At 43.2% G+C, this 14,784-nt stretch overlaps 6 protein-coding genes across 7 annotated transcripts; 2 read left to right on the top strand and 4 right to left on the bottom strand.

The window, feature by feature from the left end:
• Positions 1-126: 126 nt before the first annotated feature.
• On the bottom strand, positions 127-620 carry CG14143 (uncharacterized protein). Its single transcript, NM_140185.2, has one exon. It carries the CDS (start codon positions 608-610, stop codon positions 266-268), a length of 345 nt encoding a protein of 114 aa, NP_648442.1. The 5' UTR covers positions 611-620; the 3' UTR covers positions 127-265.
• A 323-nt stretch (positions 621-943) lies between these two features.
• Positions 944-12,259, bottom strand: NaPi-III (Na[+]-dependent inorganic phosphate cotransporter type III). 2 transcript variants are annotated; one of them, NM_140184.4, is made up of 7 exons: positions 12,141-12,259; positions 6,863-6,915; positions 5,727-6,795; positions 5,058-5,654; positions 2,583-2,959; positions 2,010-2,512; positions 944-1,940 (listed from the first exon to the last, which is right to left on the bottom strand). In NM_140184.4, exons 3-7 carry the CDS (start codon positions 5,917-5,919, stop codon positions 1,607-1,609), a joined length of 2,004 nt encoding a protein of 667 aa, NP_648441.1. In that variant the 5' UTR covers positions 5,920-6,795; positions 6,863-6,915; positions 12,141-12,259; the 3' UTR covers positions 944-1,606. The 2 variants fall into 2 exon arrangements, with proteins under 2 accessions (NP_648441.1, NP_001261704.1); NM_001274775.1 differs by lacking the exons at positions 6,863-6,915; positions 12,141-12,259 and having other exon boundaries at positions 5,727-6,205.
• CG32074 (uncharacterized protein) lies at positions 3,285-3,724 on the top strand. Its single transcript, NM_168447.3, has one exon. The coding sequence runs from the start codon at positions 3,287-3,289 to the stop codon at positions 3,617-3,619; it is 333 nt and encodes a 110-aa protein (NP_729676.1). The 5' UTR covers positions 3,285-3,286; the 3' UTR covers positions 3,620-3,724.
• nol (no optic lobe) lies at positions 4,205-4,772 on the bottom strand. The gene has a single exon (NM_080275.3). It carries the CDS (start codon positions 4,735-4,737, stop codon positions 4,345-4,347), a length of 393 nt encoding a protein of 130 aa, NP_525014.2. The 5' UTR covers positions 4,738-4,772; the 3' UTR covers positions 4,205-4,344.
• Positions 12,260-12,390: 131 nt separating the features above from the next.
• Ufd1 (Ubiquitin fusion-degradation 1-like) lies at positions 12,391-13,641 on the top strand. Its single transcript, NM_079299.4, has 2 exons — positions 12,391-12,685; positions 12,743-13,641. Exons 1-2 carry the CDS (start codon positions 12,559-12,561, stop codon positions 13,564-13,566), a joined length of 951 nt encoding a protein of 316 aa, NP_524023.1. The 5' UTR covers positions 12,391-12,558; the 3' UTR covers positions 13,567-13,641.
• On the bottom strand, positions 13,566-14,760 carry mRpL2 (mitochondrial ribosomal protein L2). The gene is made up of 2 exons (NM_079298.4): positions 14,201-14,760; positions 13,566-14,044 (listed from the first exon to the last, which is right to left on the bottom strand). The coding sequence occupies exons 1-2, from the start codon at positions 14,664-14,666 to the stop codon at positions 13,626-13,628; spliced, it is 885 nt and encodes a 294-aa protein (NP_524022.1). The 5' UTR covers positions 14,667-14,760; the 3' UTR covers positions 13,566-13,625.
• Between the last annotated feature and the right edge of the window lie 24 nt (positions 14,761-14,784).

Genomic DNA, 14,784 nt, shown 5'->3' with positions numbered 1-14,784 from the left:
CTAAGTAATCCTCTAAGTATAAGTCCATCAGTTAGCTTTATATCGTTTTCTGCATGGTATTTATATGGAATTAATGCTTGTTTAGTTTTTGAAAGCATAGTTTGTAAAAAACAAAACCCAATAATTAAACAAAAAATTTTAAATATGTTTTTATTTAAATATTGCGAACTTAATAAGAGTAAAGTAACATTAGGATTAACAAGGTGCGTGTGGGTCGTTCATGTAGATCTTCAGGGTCTGCGGTGTTCCAAACGAGATGTCCTTCTTATTCCCAACTCGATCGGTTCTTCCTCTTTCCATCACGTGAGTGGCGGAACTTGCGGCGTCGGTTCGACTTGTGGGTCTTCTTCTTGTAGTGGACAACGGTAGCCTTCTTCTTTGGTTTCTTGGTGGTGGGAGTCACGGTGGTGCTGCTTCCGGTTGCCGAAGGCGAAGTGGTGGACGTGTCTGTATCAGTGGTCGGAATAGTGACCGAAGGAATAGTGACCGATGGAATAGTGACCGATGAAACAGTGACCGATGAAACAGTGACCGTGGCGGGAGAAGTCAGTGCCCAGGCAGTCGAAACGAAAGCCGCGATGGCAAGGAAGATAGTTAGCTGGGATCGCATCTTGAACAATGTTTTAGACTGCTATGACTGATGTGCTTCTTTCTGGGCGAAGCTGGCGTATATATAGCCAAATCAAGAGGAAGATCTCATATATGTTTTCCCTAAGCAAACAGCAAACAGTCGTTTTAAATCGAATCGGAATGTGATGTTTTAGTAAATTTGGGTTGCTTAAACAGAGATCAATACCACATTTTCGCAATGTATAATTAGGCTATTTATACAGAGGCTCACTTAATTATACGCCATTCATTTATTTTTAAAATACTAATTTCTTAGAGAAACGGATGTAAGTTGGGTGGGTAGCCAAAGTATTGAAATAAAAGATTTTTTTTTGTGTCATAACTTCGTATTTATTTTCCGTATAACTACATAGTGAAATACTTTACGAACTGACTCTCAATGGAATGTAAATTTAAATCGGACTGGAGAGCCTTATACATAAGGTTTTGAATTGTTACGAACCGAACTTGGAACCAAGTGTACGAATTGTAAATAAAGACGGCAATTTAAATTGACACGAAAAAAAAAGATAATATAAAATAAAAATTGGTCTTACCACAACGTATAAACATTTTCTGTTGCACATAGTTTGTATTTTATTCAAATGTTTTGCTCTGATCTATTAATTGGTGTAAAATAACTTGAGTGGTTGGGACTAACTTTACAAATGAGTCTCAAATGCATTTTAAGTAATGTGAAGTTCGGGTATAAACTAATCAAATCGAGGTGTATAGATATAAAATCAAATCACGGCTTTGCTTGGCGTACACACATATTAAATAATATTAATATCAGTTAGACTCAGAGACGTTCTATGAGCTAAATACAATGCTTTAGTTAGGCGAGTAATTTAGTTAAGATTTTACCACTTTTTCTTGAGTTTCCTTTTGCGTGTTTAATATTTAAGTTTTGTGTTTTCCAACTTGTACAATTACGAAACATTATTTTGGTTTTGCAATTACAATTAATAATTGAATGGCAATCTCTGTTCCATCTTTAGGCCCCACCCATGTCGTCCACGGCGATGGCACACAGCACGTACATCATTCCGGCGCTGAGGAGCGCCGTAACCGGCACCGTTACGATCCATGCATAGGCAATATTCCGGAATAGATGCCAATCGACACTGCCATCATCCATGGGCGCAACTTCGTTATGGGTCTCCTTATCGGTCTGATCATTCGGCTGACTCTTCTTCTTGCGACCTGATGCACTCACATGACCCACAAAAACCACCGAACCGACCTTGCAGTGAGTAGTCGAAATGGGCAGGCCAATTTTGCTGGCCAGCAGTACGGTGATGGCAGCTCCGACTTCAATAGTAAAGCCACTGAAAAATAGTTGAAAGTGAATGTTCTATTTGTGAAAGGATAAGGGAAATTAGGAACTGAATACTCACGTCGATGAGGTTATTTTCGTAAGGTCATTGCCAATGGTCTCGATGACTCGTCGTCCCCACAGCCAGAGACCCACAGAGATGCCGATGCCGCCGTAGATCAGAATATAGATGGGACTCTCGGCCTGCTGCATAACCGATCCCTCGCGATAGATCATATAGAGGGCAATCAGTGGGCCGATGGCGTTGCTCACATCATTGCCGCCGTGCGCAAAACTGCCAAATGTGGCTGTCAGGATCTGCAGAAACGAGAAGAGCATTGAAATCTCCGGAGTCTCCTCGGCGCCACTGGTTCTTCGTCCACCGCCCGTCGTTCGTTTCAGCTCCTCCTCCTGCTCATTCAGCGCCTCCTTGCTCTCGATCAGAGGAACCTTGCTGGAATTGGGCGATAAAGTGGAACTGATCATAAGATCAAGGCTGCCGCCGCTCTCCACCACTTGAAGGTTGTTATTTGTGGCTTTGGTCGATCCGGTTTCCAAGTCCGTGCCAATGGAGTTCGTCTTGCTCTGTAAGTGGAAAGAATCGAAGATTAGGCAAAGCAATCGAATTAGCTAGCTAGCACTAAACAGGTAGTACCTTCTGCTCCTCCTTGGGCGACTGCATCCGCTTGAAGCACTCCTGCAACTTGCGTCCATTTTGCTGCTGCTGCTGTTGTTGCTGCTGCTCGTCGATAAAATTCAGACTGGTAATCGTCAGATCCGTGTTGTCCAGGCTAGCCTTGCCCAGCAGATCCTCAGCCTTTTTGATCAGCTGCGGATCGATCTTGTACTCCTCCCCAAGCGCATTGTTGTTCTTGGCCGCCAATCCGAATGGAGCCAACTTAAAGGTCCTCGGCGAGTTGTCGCTCAACGAGACCAGCTCGGTTATTTCTGCGATGGCAGGCAGTGGCTTTCCTTCGCTAACCAGCGACAGGGGACGACGCTGCTTCTTGGGACTTCCCGACGGGGAAGATTCTGGAAGAAGAATTCAAAATTTATATTGTTATTAGCCAAACATTTGTTGGAAGAACAAAGGCCCCATTATTTGGTTAAAGTTTAAGTCGCATATGGAATAAGGTTTCTAATTTTTTTTATGAAAAACCAATACAAATTAGCTACAACCTTTGTATAAATAACCTAGATCCAAAAAACTTCCACATGGTGAATTGCGACTTAGCACGCACAAATAAACTGTTAGCTTACGCAAACAAAGAAAACCTCTTCCACTAATTTCCCTATAAATACTTAGGCTTCAGCTAAACAAGAGCACATTAGATTCAACACCTAAAGAATCCATTAGAGATGCGTTCGCAGCCAACTATCTTCCTTGCCATCGCGGCTTTCGTTTCGACTGCCTGGGCACTGACGATTGATCCCGCCACGGTCACTGTTTCATCGGTCACTATTCCATCGGTCACTATTCCTTCGGTCACTATTCCGACCACTGATACAGACACGTCCACCACTTCGCCTTCGGCAACCGGAAGCAGCACCACCGTGACTCCCACCACCAAGAAACCAAAGAAGAAGTCTACCGTTGTCCACTACAAGAAGAAGACCCAAAAGTCGAACAGACGCCGCAAGTTCCGCCACTCACGCGATGGCAAGAGGAAGAACCGATCGAGTTGGGAATAAGAAGGACATCTCGAACACATTTTGAATACCGCAGACCCTGAAGATCTACATGAACGACCCACAAGAACAGTTTTAAGCCAATTGCTAATTTACTATTATTATATTGTTATTATATTACTTATTAAGAAATTAAATGCTTGTTTTATAAAAGGAGTTTCAAGATTTTGTCATTTAAAAGTAGAATTACTAAAATGCAAGCTAAGGTCCATTCATTCATTTTTTTAAATATCTGAACCCGTATACACGTATATATCCCGTTCATAATCTATAATTTGATCTTTTCATCTGATTTATAGCAGAGTTGTGTCTTAAACTGCTAAATATTAATATTTCCTGACGCTTGCCCATTTTAGTTTAGAAAAAGTCAAAAAATGTAGTTAACCGCAGAAACTAAAGTTTGTATCAAAAATGCAATGCAATAAGCATTAAGTCTCGACTGTCAGATACCCGTTAAAAGCAAAACTTTCAATCTTTGGAATGACTAGAATCTTCATCCTTAAATCAGTTGAAGTTCGACTAGTGATTCAGATCGAGAATATACTTCATAGGGTCGAAAACGATGCGATGTAATGTAGGCATTCTTTTGAGAATATCATAAAAAGTCATTTAATCTTGAGGGTAATACAGGAATAAGAATAATAGAAAATGAAAAGTTTGGGAACAAAAGCCAAGACATGTCTGGCCAAATCTGTTATGCCTGGGGTATTCGCAATGGGGTCTCTACTTTAGTTTCGTCGGGATCTCTTCTTGCGGTCGCTGCGCTTGCCTCCTCGCGAGTGGCGGATCGTGCGGCGTCTGCCCGGCTTGTGGACCTTACTTTTGTGGTGGACAACGGTCTTCTTCTTCCCACTTCCTTTCTTGGAGGTGGGAGCCACGGTGGTGGGTGCAGTGGTGGGTGCGGTGGTGCTGCTTCCGGTTGCCGAGGGCGAAGTGGAAGTGGTGGGGGAGGTGGAGGTCGTGGGAGACGTCGTGGCTGGATCAGTAGCCGGAGGTGTGGTGGGATCAGTAGCCGGAGGAGTAGTCGGATCAGTGGCCGGAGGAGTGGCAGGATCAGTCACTGCCCAGGCAGACGAAACAAAGGCCACGATGGCGAAGAGAATAATTATCTGCGATCGCATCTTGGATTATATGTAGTGCTCTGCTTGATGTGACTATTGTACGTAGTCTGGATGAAACCAGAGTATTTATAGTAAAATCGGTGGAAGATGTTTCAGACGCGTTTTGCTCAAGCAAACAATCTTCTACATTATTGTTTGATCACTTGCGATTGTTAATTCGAGGTTGTTCAAACAACAAATTAAGCATATTTTTGATGCGCAAAGATTGAAATAGATGTTTGTGTTTGTGAATATCGTGTTATTTTAACGAGAATATCCCACTTTTTACCTATATCTACATAAGAATCGACATTCGCTTTACGTATCACTAAATAACTCACCCACGGAGTCCTCGAAATTAAACTTGACAGGATTCTCGGCCCGCAATCGTTTGGCAATCTTGCGCCGCTGCAAAGGCACCACTACCAATTGCGTAAGCAATGCCACCAGCAAAGAGAGACCAAAACTGGCGGTCAGTGCTATCCAAGTGGGTATGTTGTCCATGTAGAGCAGCTTGGGCCCGTCCAACACAACGCTGATAACGTTGATGAAGAACGTTACACCGTAGAAGATGGGCAGCGATCGAAATCCGGCCTTGAGCGGCTCCTGGGCACGTAGGATGAAACGACGAATGGCCAGGAAGAGCAGAATGCTCACAATTCCACTCAGCACCGGTGAGATGAACCACGATCCGACGATTGTGCCCAAAGTAGACCACTTTAGGCCCTGTACACCGCGCGCCACTAGCGAAAATCCAATGGTAGAGCCAACGATACTGTGCGTTCCCGAAATAGGCAACTTCAAAAAGGTGGCCACCAGCAGCCAAACGGCGCTACTGGCCAATGCGGCCACGCAGCCCAGCATCAGAACCTCCTCGGCGCCCTCGTATAGGCCAACTTCTAGGATTCCCTTGCGCATGGTATCCGATACCTTGTAGCCTGCCGGAATATGAATATAATATCAATACAGTTGGCAAATTAAATTCTAATATTTTGCATTTATTTTCTTACCAATCAAAACGGCACCCGAAATTTCGCAAATGGTGGCCAGCACGCATGCCTGCCGGATGGTCAGAACACCGGAGCCGACACTGGTGCCAAATGAGTTGGCCACGTCGTTGGCACCGATGCCAAAGGCGAGTACGAAGGCGATTAGGAATCCGATGACTACCATCCAAAGTAATTCCGGCGCAAAGCTCTCCATTGTTGCCGACAATTTGGTTTTCGGTGTTCAATGTTAGTCAAAACTCTTCGGCTCAAGCCAATCTCTAAACTCTCTCAACTCTAACTAAATACTGATTTCACTTCTTGCTCCTCGAAAAACTAAACTCAAGTTGTATTTTATTGTATGGTGCGGATTTAACTGGGTGGATGATGACTTGAGTTGTGCAAAACAATCGTTTGAAACTTATAAAATACAAAGACTACGTAACAAATGAGGGTCGAAACAAAAATCCAAATTGATTAATAAGTGAGAAATTCTTTTCAAATATTCTCTAAACAGCCATATTTGCGCTTAAACTTCATTGTCGTTATTTTCATAATGAAAATGGGGCAACAATTCGCCGCTTGGAACTGCGAAGATGCGAGATACTTAGGTGACTAATTACCCTGCACTATAAACACTAAACCCTTCGGTTTGGAGCCTCTATCTTCAAATGATGATGCTGATGTTGTGATGATCAGCTCTATCATAAATTAGGCAATAAATAAATAAAATCCTACAAATAACCCTGGGCAGGACAAAAAAAAACACCGAAACGAAACGAAACGAACAATAATCCAAATTAAAATCCTTCTCGTGCGCTGACAAATTCCTCCTGCCAATGGAATTCGATGCTCAGTGTCGGGAAGTATTCACAGGTATTCCACACTCCAAACTAACTCCACTTGTAGACCAGTTTAACTTCTGGGATATCTTCACTAGCAATTGTTGTTTTTTCGTTCTAAGATTGAACGAATGCTGTTGATGTTGTGGAGTAAGTGGATAGTGTGTTGTTGTGTGTTGGTTTGTTAATAATTAATTATAATAAGTTTCTTGTTATGTTGAGTAGGAGTTAAGAGGTGTCGAGTTGGTAAACTGTAAAACAGATATGTATATTTCCAAAATTTTTTCCCAAAACAAATTAGATAGAAATTATTCTCACCTGACGTTTGGGGTAGCACAGTTGTTTCAACCATAGAGAATTATTCACCATGTCTGAAAATGGGCGAAAAATAGTTATTGCAACTCAAGCAGAACTCAGTATCACTTGTTTTTTAACTTAAGTAAACCACTAGCAAAAAACTGAACCTATCCGACTAAGCACACAAAACGATTTGAGTAAAATAACTGATTCAATACCAAAAATCAAAACGAAATCCAGTTTAATCTGCTGAAATTTGGTACCTAAAATCACTCTGATTTCCAGATACATTTTCAATACCTTTCGACTTTTAGATACTTTTTAACCAGTAAAATCCAGCACACAGCCATTCGGTGAGTTTTTCAAATGAAATCCAATTGTTTGTTTCTAATTTTCATTCATTTGTTTCTTTTCCAGATTCAACTAGACCCGCGTGGTTCGATCTTTTTCAAATGAAAATTCGCAATTGAAATTGTAATTGCCGCTGGCTGTTGTTATTGTTATTATTGTCCAGATTGTTGTCATCAAATGCAAATGCAGCAAACAATTCGCTTTCATTGTTTACAATAAAGATGACTGCGTAATTTACTGATGTAACTTAGTGTTTTAAATAAACTACAGTGGATGAAATCCTAAAGGATTTAAATTTCTTATATGGTTTTAATGTATATATTTTACTATTAGCAATTAAAGGAATCCTAACCCATTAAGTTTATCAACTTTGTTTTCGGTCGTAAAGTAACTATAAGTGCTTTTTATGAACCATGTGAATTGACATATGTACCAAACACATCGTAAACTTTTTAACTATGACCTTATGGGATCCTTAAGAAACTGTGGACTAAACACAAGAAAATAGCATATTCCTTTCCCACCGGCCAGCAATACCAAGACCCACATTTGACCAAGGCAAATAAACAAAGAAAACCTCAAGAAAACCCACCCACAAAAGCAAGTGGCAAGGCAAATGACGCCAAGAGGGCGGCGGTGGTTGGTGGGTGGTGCTGGGGCTAGAGGTCATAGGGTTGAGTTTAGTAACCAGGACAAAGGCTGACACCGCGACTTGGCAAGGTCGCACCACGCTTAATGCCGACGCTTCGTTGCGAAATTTCCATATTTGCGTGCTTTGTCATCGCTTTAGCCCCAACACCCAACACCCACCACCCAGCACCACCCACCGGGTGCACATTTCCATTCCCACACAATGGAAATGGGTAGGAAAAAATCATGAGTTTGTGGTAATCACCACTCCAATTTAGCGGCGTATTTTGAACTTTTGAGCTATAAATACGCAAACACGCAATTGTGCATAGTTTGCCAGCAAATGCAAATGCAAATAAATGTTTGTTGATTGTGAAATATGTATGTGCAATCGATTGAACAGATGAACAAATGGAAATTTATAGTGATGTTATTGCTTGCCGGTTAATACAAAATTGTACGATTACTTATGCACAAGACTAACTAAAAAATGGAATTTTAGTTGATACATTTAAATTATTTGAAAGCGCGCCTTTTCATATTTCAATCGAATGGCAGTAAATCAATTTAAGCCCATTGGATAATTACGGTTATTGCCTGGCAGGTGGGCAATAATTTTGTAATTGGAATGAACCGTTAGGGCCGAACAGATCGAAGTTCAGGGGGAAGGGGGTGGCTGGAAGGCGGGTGAATTCTACTGCCATTGCATGACATGGAAATGGAATTAAAATGGATTGAATGCCAATTGCAAAACAACAACAGATGGCACAGGTCTGAAGTGCACTCGAAACAAATACATAGTAAAAGTTATAAAGAAGCTCCTTTTAAACTATAAAGGTATAAAGTATAAAGTATAGAGTATATAGAGCATTAGAATTTTTAGCTTTACATTCAGATGGTGAAATTCGCACAGCGCACTTTTCAATTTTCTACAGTTATTCAAGTTACTTATGAATTTGAACGTTCAAATCGCTTGATTTTTTAACTTTGGAACACCTTATCCTTCAATATATTATTTCTTTCACTATTTTCCAGCAGAAACTTGTGCCAGTTCATCTATTTACACTGATTATGTGCACTTTCTTTGAGTTGCACGGATGCACCGGGCGCGTCACTGGCGACCTTGACATTGCCGCCTATCAACTGCAATTGCAACTGGCTCTGCAAACAGTAAACTGCTATTAATATTGATTTAATTTGCCGCAATGTTCCAAGGACGGATGAGGTGAAAAAACCGACGGACAGGGCGAATTATCGCGGCCCAAAGCGGGCATTTTCTGCACGCTCAGTGAGTTCCACTTGTTGTTTTCCTGAAGCCGCCAGCCAGTGAGTTTGGGGGTGGTTGCTGCCGCAAGTTCAAGGTCGCACCACCGTCACACAAATCCGGGCTAACTCGTTTCAAATTAACGCCACCCGCTCCAGTGAGTGTCAAACTGTGCAGATGAATCAGCCCGTTTTCCATTCAATGGGCTAAAACCAAATCCAATTGGAAACGCGCTCAGGTGTGAAAGGGGATGCCACTCTAGTAATTAACGAATAACTGCAATAACCCAAAAACACACGACGCTGGGTTGTGCATGTGTGAGAAATTAGAGCTCCAGGAAGTACAATAACTTTAAAAGCATAAGTTGCACTTAAGCTATTGCAATGTATGATAAAAAAAAACATGATTCTCGTCTTTTTCTACCCAATTGTTTAATTGAAAATATTTAATTTTTTAAACATACTTTAAGCAGACTTCTATTACAAACTTTCGCGCTCTCTTCACACACATTAAGTTCATATATCTTAAGTGTTTAGCTGTCGTTATTATAGAGCGACCACTGTACGTGTGCCAACGTTTCTAGCACGTGTGACTGTACAAGTTCTGGAAGTAAACAAATGTGAGTGCGAAGCTCGTTTGGCAAATTTTACCTATTGCTCTTATTCTTTCATTCTCTCTCCATTCGACGACCTTCTTGGCATTCATAAAAGAGTTTAAACTGTGAAGCTGTGTTGTTTTTATTGGGTTTTTTCCATCACACGCGATCCGAAAATGGAATCACGAGTTTGTCGGCTGATATTCAAAACGTGAGCACAAAAAAAATATGAATAGAACGCTTCATCGAATTTCACATATGAATGTATGAACATATACATATGTATATACATACATATATGTATGTACATATGTTTGTGCTGTGTGCCTATAGAAATTCCACTCCCATCCAATACATTTTTTTGGGCACTTGGCAACCGGCAAATATGGCTATTGAATATTTCTGGGAACTGCTTGAAATCGATTGAATTACTATTTTCAGTAGTAAAAAGTAGGTAAAGCTAGGAAAGCCACTTGAAAATACATAATATTGAAAGCTAAGCAGTTATTTTAAACTATTTATACATAGTTTAATTGGGTACTAACTACCTCATGATAAATAAATCAAAGGGGTAGGTGGTTTATCTAAGTTTCTTTATAATTCTGAAGATATTTATATAAGCAGGTGTTCTCACTTGCATGAATAGAATCTCGTTGAAAAGGGGACATTTCTTATAATTTCTGAACGGAAATCCAGAACTTTAGTTTGAGAGACACTTGACCAGGTGCCATCCGAGCGAAAGATGCATTGAATCGGAATGGGAATCGGTCCACTTTGCACTCACACTCACTCCGTGCGGCGCCGAGTGTGTACACGCTATGACCTTGCGGGGTTGCTGCCACCCACCGCCCACTTTGAACCCAAACCAACTCATTCATGACCCAGAGCAATCCAAAACGAAATCCACGCCGTGATATCACGTTGTGCTGAAAACAAAAAATGTATAATTTCTTTGCTTGACGTAAGCGCAAAGATCTGATGTTCGGAAATTACGAAAAACGAAATGTTTTTTTTTCTTCGAAATTCTGCAGCATGCGTATACACAGATTTTTGGGAATTTTGCTGCTTGTGTCGTTGGGCTATTTTAAAGTTTAAATGCTTATCGGAAAAGCTGCTCCATTTCGTTGGCTGTGCGCTTGTTAAATTTAGTTCCCAGACGCAAAAACTGTACGTACACAACAAGATGCCGGAGTTTTTCTTCTACCCTTAGTACTTTGCTCATCACAGTGCGACTTGGCTATAAACGATTGTATTCTAATTTGAATTTTCAAAAGAGCAGGCGATTTCATTTCACAATATTTCTTTAGCTTTGCAAAGCGTAAGCAAGTGTCATGATAACGAAAAGTGGATTTTCCCAGAAATATTTATAAATAATTTTGATAAGTTTACACAGAAAGTAAACTAAGTTTTTAGCGGAAGTGCAATATAAACAACATTTTGATTCTCGAAAAGAGGTTATCTTTAAAATCAAAAACAGAAATCGTTGTGAGTCCACTTATAAGTAAAAACTTTTGGAAACTGGAATATGTTGGGCCATAGAGCGCTTATTAAATGAATTTACAAAAATTTGCAAGGATGCAACTGACGCCTTAAGTTAGGCTTCATTATTTGAAGCCAGCTTGTGAGTCACTGGAATTTCATATTCTCTCGATTTTAATACGTTTTACATGACAAAGACAAAAGATGGGTAAATTTCACAATAGAGGGGGGTGGGGCTCTTTGTTGTGGGGAAGTTAGGGCGAGAGCGAAAGAAAGGCGAAGAAAGTGGGGAGCATGATGGCGAGGGGAGTGTCTGGAAGCTGCCAGAAGAGACAAGAGAGCGGGAGAGTGCGCATCCTCTCGCTCTTTTCACCTTCTGTTCGGTGTTTCTGTTGTTGTTCTTGTTTTTGGTGTGGCTGCAGCTGCGAAGCAACAATAACAACCACAACAGAGACTCGAAAACAGCTGCACACGAAAACGGTGGCTGTCAAACTGTTTTGCAAAATTTAAAATGTAACTGTACTTGGCAAAAACAATACATTTTGCTGTATTTCTGTATGTCGTAAAAGATCTTTCGACCTGGAAGCTGGAGAACACTTTTTCCAGCCACTTGGCCACCACCCCGCCTTTGAACAAACCAACCAATCGATTGGCCAGCTTATTGATTTTTCTATTCGAACATTTTGCATTTGTTGCTCGTTTCGGTCTTTTGCTTAGTGTGTTTGGTTCGAAAAAAGTATTGGCAATCATGTGGGCATCGACATACACACTTTTTTTTTATCACACCCACGCGAAAAACACGCGGCGCCAGCCAGACTAAAAGGATACAGGCAGCATATCCTGCACACACACACACACACGCGCGCACAAAAAAGCTCGCCAGGATCGAGTGGTGCAGTTGACCAGCAAACCGCAGCTGCTGACAGCCAATTTTGAGTAGCGGAAACAGTTGGAGCTGCTGCCCCGAAATGGGTACTCACTTGATCAGCAGCACTTTTTCGAATCAATATACCCGTCTATTCAATTTTTTTTTAAGCGGGACGAAGTCGCGCGCAACCACCGGCTTGCTGGGTTTGTTAGAGATGTGCCGATAACTCGCCACTGCGATAGCTCGAGTTGCTACTTTTTGTTGTACGCCACGCGCTTGGGATTTTAGCGAAATATGCGTGCCACAACTTAGCTTGTGCCGCAACCCCACACAGTGCTGCCACCTGTGGGCGAAAAAGTTACGTCTACATGGTGTTCTGGTCACACTGCCCCCGCCGTGACAAACAAAATAGAAAAAAAAATAAAACAAAAGATAAAATTTTAGCCTCCCCCCTTTGAGAAATAAAGGGTCATTTGAGGCAGTTTAAATCGAAAAGAATCCATAGGCACGGAGAGCCCAGCACACATAGAATGTTCCACTTCAGCGGCTTCAACATGATGTTCCCGGAGGGACGCAATTTTCATGCCAACTACAAGTGCTTCTCCGTATCCATGTTGCCAGGAAACGAGCGAACCGACGTGGAAAAGGGCGGAAAGAGTGAGTTACGAGTGTAGGCTGGACAGAAATTATGTGAACAACACATTCCATCCACAGTTATTATGCCTCCCTCGGCGCTGGACACGCTCACCCGCCTGAATGTCGAGTATCCAATGCTGTTCAAGCTGACCAACGTCAAGAAATCGCGATCCTCGCATGCCGGCGTACTCGAGTTTGTGGCCGACGAGGGCAAATGCTATCTACCCCACTGGATGATGGAAAACCTGCTGTTGGGTGAGGGCGACATACTCAACATCGAGAGTGTCTCGCTGCCGGTGGCCACCTTCTCAAAGTTTCAACCGCACAGCACCGACTTCCTGGACATCACCAATCCCAAGGCGGTGCTGGAGAATGCATTGCGCAACTTTGCCTGCCTCACCAGGGGCGATGTCATAGCCATTAAGTACAACAAGAAGGTCTACGAACTGTGTGTCCTGGAGACAAAGCCCGGCAATGCAGTCAGCATCATTGAGTGCGACATGAATGTGGAATTTGAGGCGCCAGTCGGCTACAAGGATCACTCCGAAACGCAGGCATCGGGCTCTGGGCAGCAGGGTGCTGCTGGAACTGTTGGCGGCGAAATCGCTGGAGCCACCAACGCCATACTCGAAGAGGTCGTGGAGACCTTCAAGGGTTCCGGCGTACGTCTCGATGGTAAGAAGAAGAAGGAAAGCCAGTTGGAAACGCCGGTCGTTAAGAAGGTGCTAGCCCGCGGCGTTCCAGACTATGATTTCCAGTTTGGACTCATCCGTTTCGATCGCAACATTCGGCCTATCAGTGATAGAAGCCAAGAAGATGATGCCGTAGCTGGCAATGCGGACGCTTCCGATGCGGAGAGCTTCCACGGCACCGGTTTCTCGATGAAGAAAACGCGCAAATAGCTCTGTATCTCTAGTTCTAGTTATATATTGTGTGACACATAGAAATTAAAGGAAAAACCTCACAGGGGCAGCGTCAACTTGATGGCCTCCTCCTTGGGCGGAGCCGGTGGCGATATGGTGGTCATGGGCGGCAATCGGCGTATCTTGCGTCCGTGTTTGCCTTCCTTGCGCTTCCACAGACCGGAACGTGGTCGATTGCCCATCTCCCGCATCCGCTGGGCACTGCCCACATGCTCCTTGTTGTGTTCCGGGTTGGACAGGCGACCAACCGTCGCCATGCAGGTGCGCTGGAAGGCGAACTCCCGCTTCGAGGGCAGCTGCACCACCACCTTTTCGTCGAACTTGCGCAGAATGGTGCCGAAGGTGCCGGCGGCATGGATCAGGTGGCACATCTGGCCGGGGTTCTTCTCCAGACAGTGAATGCGTGTGCCCACGGGCAAGGCGCCCAATGGATAGGCATCGCCTTCGTTGGGACGCACTATGGGATCATACAAAAAAAAAAAATTATATTGGCATAACTGGTTGTTTCAGAGCCAGTAAAATTTCTAGATTCCATGCTCAGTTTAAGACTATACTCAGAGGATTACTTAGAAAACGTTTAATACTCCCGATGAGTAACAGTAAGTAAATTTACCCGGAATCCTAGGAATAAAGCGCGAGGTCTTGAGGATATCGCCAGCCTTCATGTTCTCGGTGGCCAGGATGTACTTCAGCTCATCGCCGACGGCAACCAGGGCCACTTTGGCGGTGCGACAGCCATCGCGTAGCACCTCGAGTACCAGTTCCTCCTGGGCGCCCTCCGTGGGACCATCCCGCACCCATTTAACCCAGCGATACTGCTGTTTGATGCCTCCGCCAATGCCCTTGGCCACCAAGCGACCGGAGACGGGATCCCGACCAGCCAAATGGGTGATCTTCAGCGGCTCAACGGTGTACTTCTCCGGAAAGTGCACGGTTCGTCGGAATTGCTGTCCGGCACCAGGTTTTGGTTTCTCCACCACTTTGGTTTTGCCGCGCAATTGCTGCAGAAACGCCGGCGCCGTGCGAAACGGCGTTTGTATAGTCAGCGTTGTGCTCAGCAAACGTGTTACACTTTGCATTTTCGATAGTTTTATTTGAAAAATTAAATAGAACGAAAATATATGCAAACTGTTACAAAATCGAAATGCGGCTGAAAACAGCTGTTACGCGGCGTTGCCAGACCACGAACGGGCCATG

The sequence above is a fragment of the Drosophila melanogaster genome, chromosome 3L (genome assembly GCF_000001215.4).
Source record: "Drosophila melanogaster chromosome 3L".
Classification (NCBI taxonomy): Eukaryota; Metazoa; Arthropoda; class Insecta; order Diptera; family Drosophilidae; genus Drosophila; species Drosophila melanogaster.
Note: the sequence above shows the minus strand (reverse complement) of the source record. Positions and strands in the feature narration are given on the sequence as shown.

What these genes read in the sequence shown, in the direction of transcription:
- NaPi-III (NM_140184.4), bottom strand. Translation starts at nt 5,919, where the DNA reads ATGGAGAGCTTTGCGCCGGAATTACTTTGGATGGTAGTCATCGGATTC. An exon ending in TAATTTCGAGGACTCCGTGG is followed by an intron (nt 2,960 to 5,057) that starts GTGAGTTATTTA and finishes TTCTTCTTCCAG; the next exon opens with AATCTTCCCCGTCGGGAAGT. An exon ending in CGCCCAAGGAGGAGCAGAAG is followed by an intron (nt 2,513 to 2,582) that starts GTACTACCTGTT and finishes TTCCACTTACAG; the next exon opens with AGCAAGACGAACTCCATTGG.
- mRpL2 (NM_079298.4), bottom strand. Translation starts at nt 14,666, where the DNA reads ATGCAAAGTGTAACACGTTTGCTGAGCACAACGCTGACTATACAAACG. An exon ending in CTTTATTCCTAGGATTCCGG is followed by an intron (nt 14,045 to 14,200) that starts GTAAATTTACTT and finishes ATGATCCCATAG; the next exon opens with TGCGTCCCAACGAAGGCGAT.
- Ufd1 (NM_079299.4), top strand. Translation starts at nt 12,559, where the DNA reads ATGTTCCACTTCAGCGGCTTCAACATGATGTTCCCGGAGGGACGCAAT. An exon ending in CGTGGAAAAGGGCGGAAAGA is followed by an intron (nt 12,686 to 12,742) that starts GTGAGTTACGAG and finishes TTCCATCCACAG; the next exon opens with TTATTATGCCTCCCTCGGCG.
- CG14143 (NM_140185.2), bottom strand. Translation starts at nt 610, where the DNA reads ATGCGATCCCAGCTAACTATCTTCCTTGCCATCGCGGCTTTCGTTTCG.
- nol (NM_080275.3), bottom strand. Translation starts at nt 4,737, where the DNA reads ATGCGATCGCAGATAATTATTCTCTTCGCCATCGTGGCCTTTGTTTCG.
- CG32074 (NM_168447.3), top strand. Translation starts at nt 3,287, where the DNA reads ATGCGTTCGCAGCCAACTATCTTCCTTGCCATCGCGGCTTTCGTTTCG.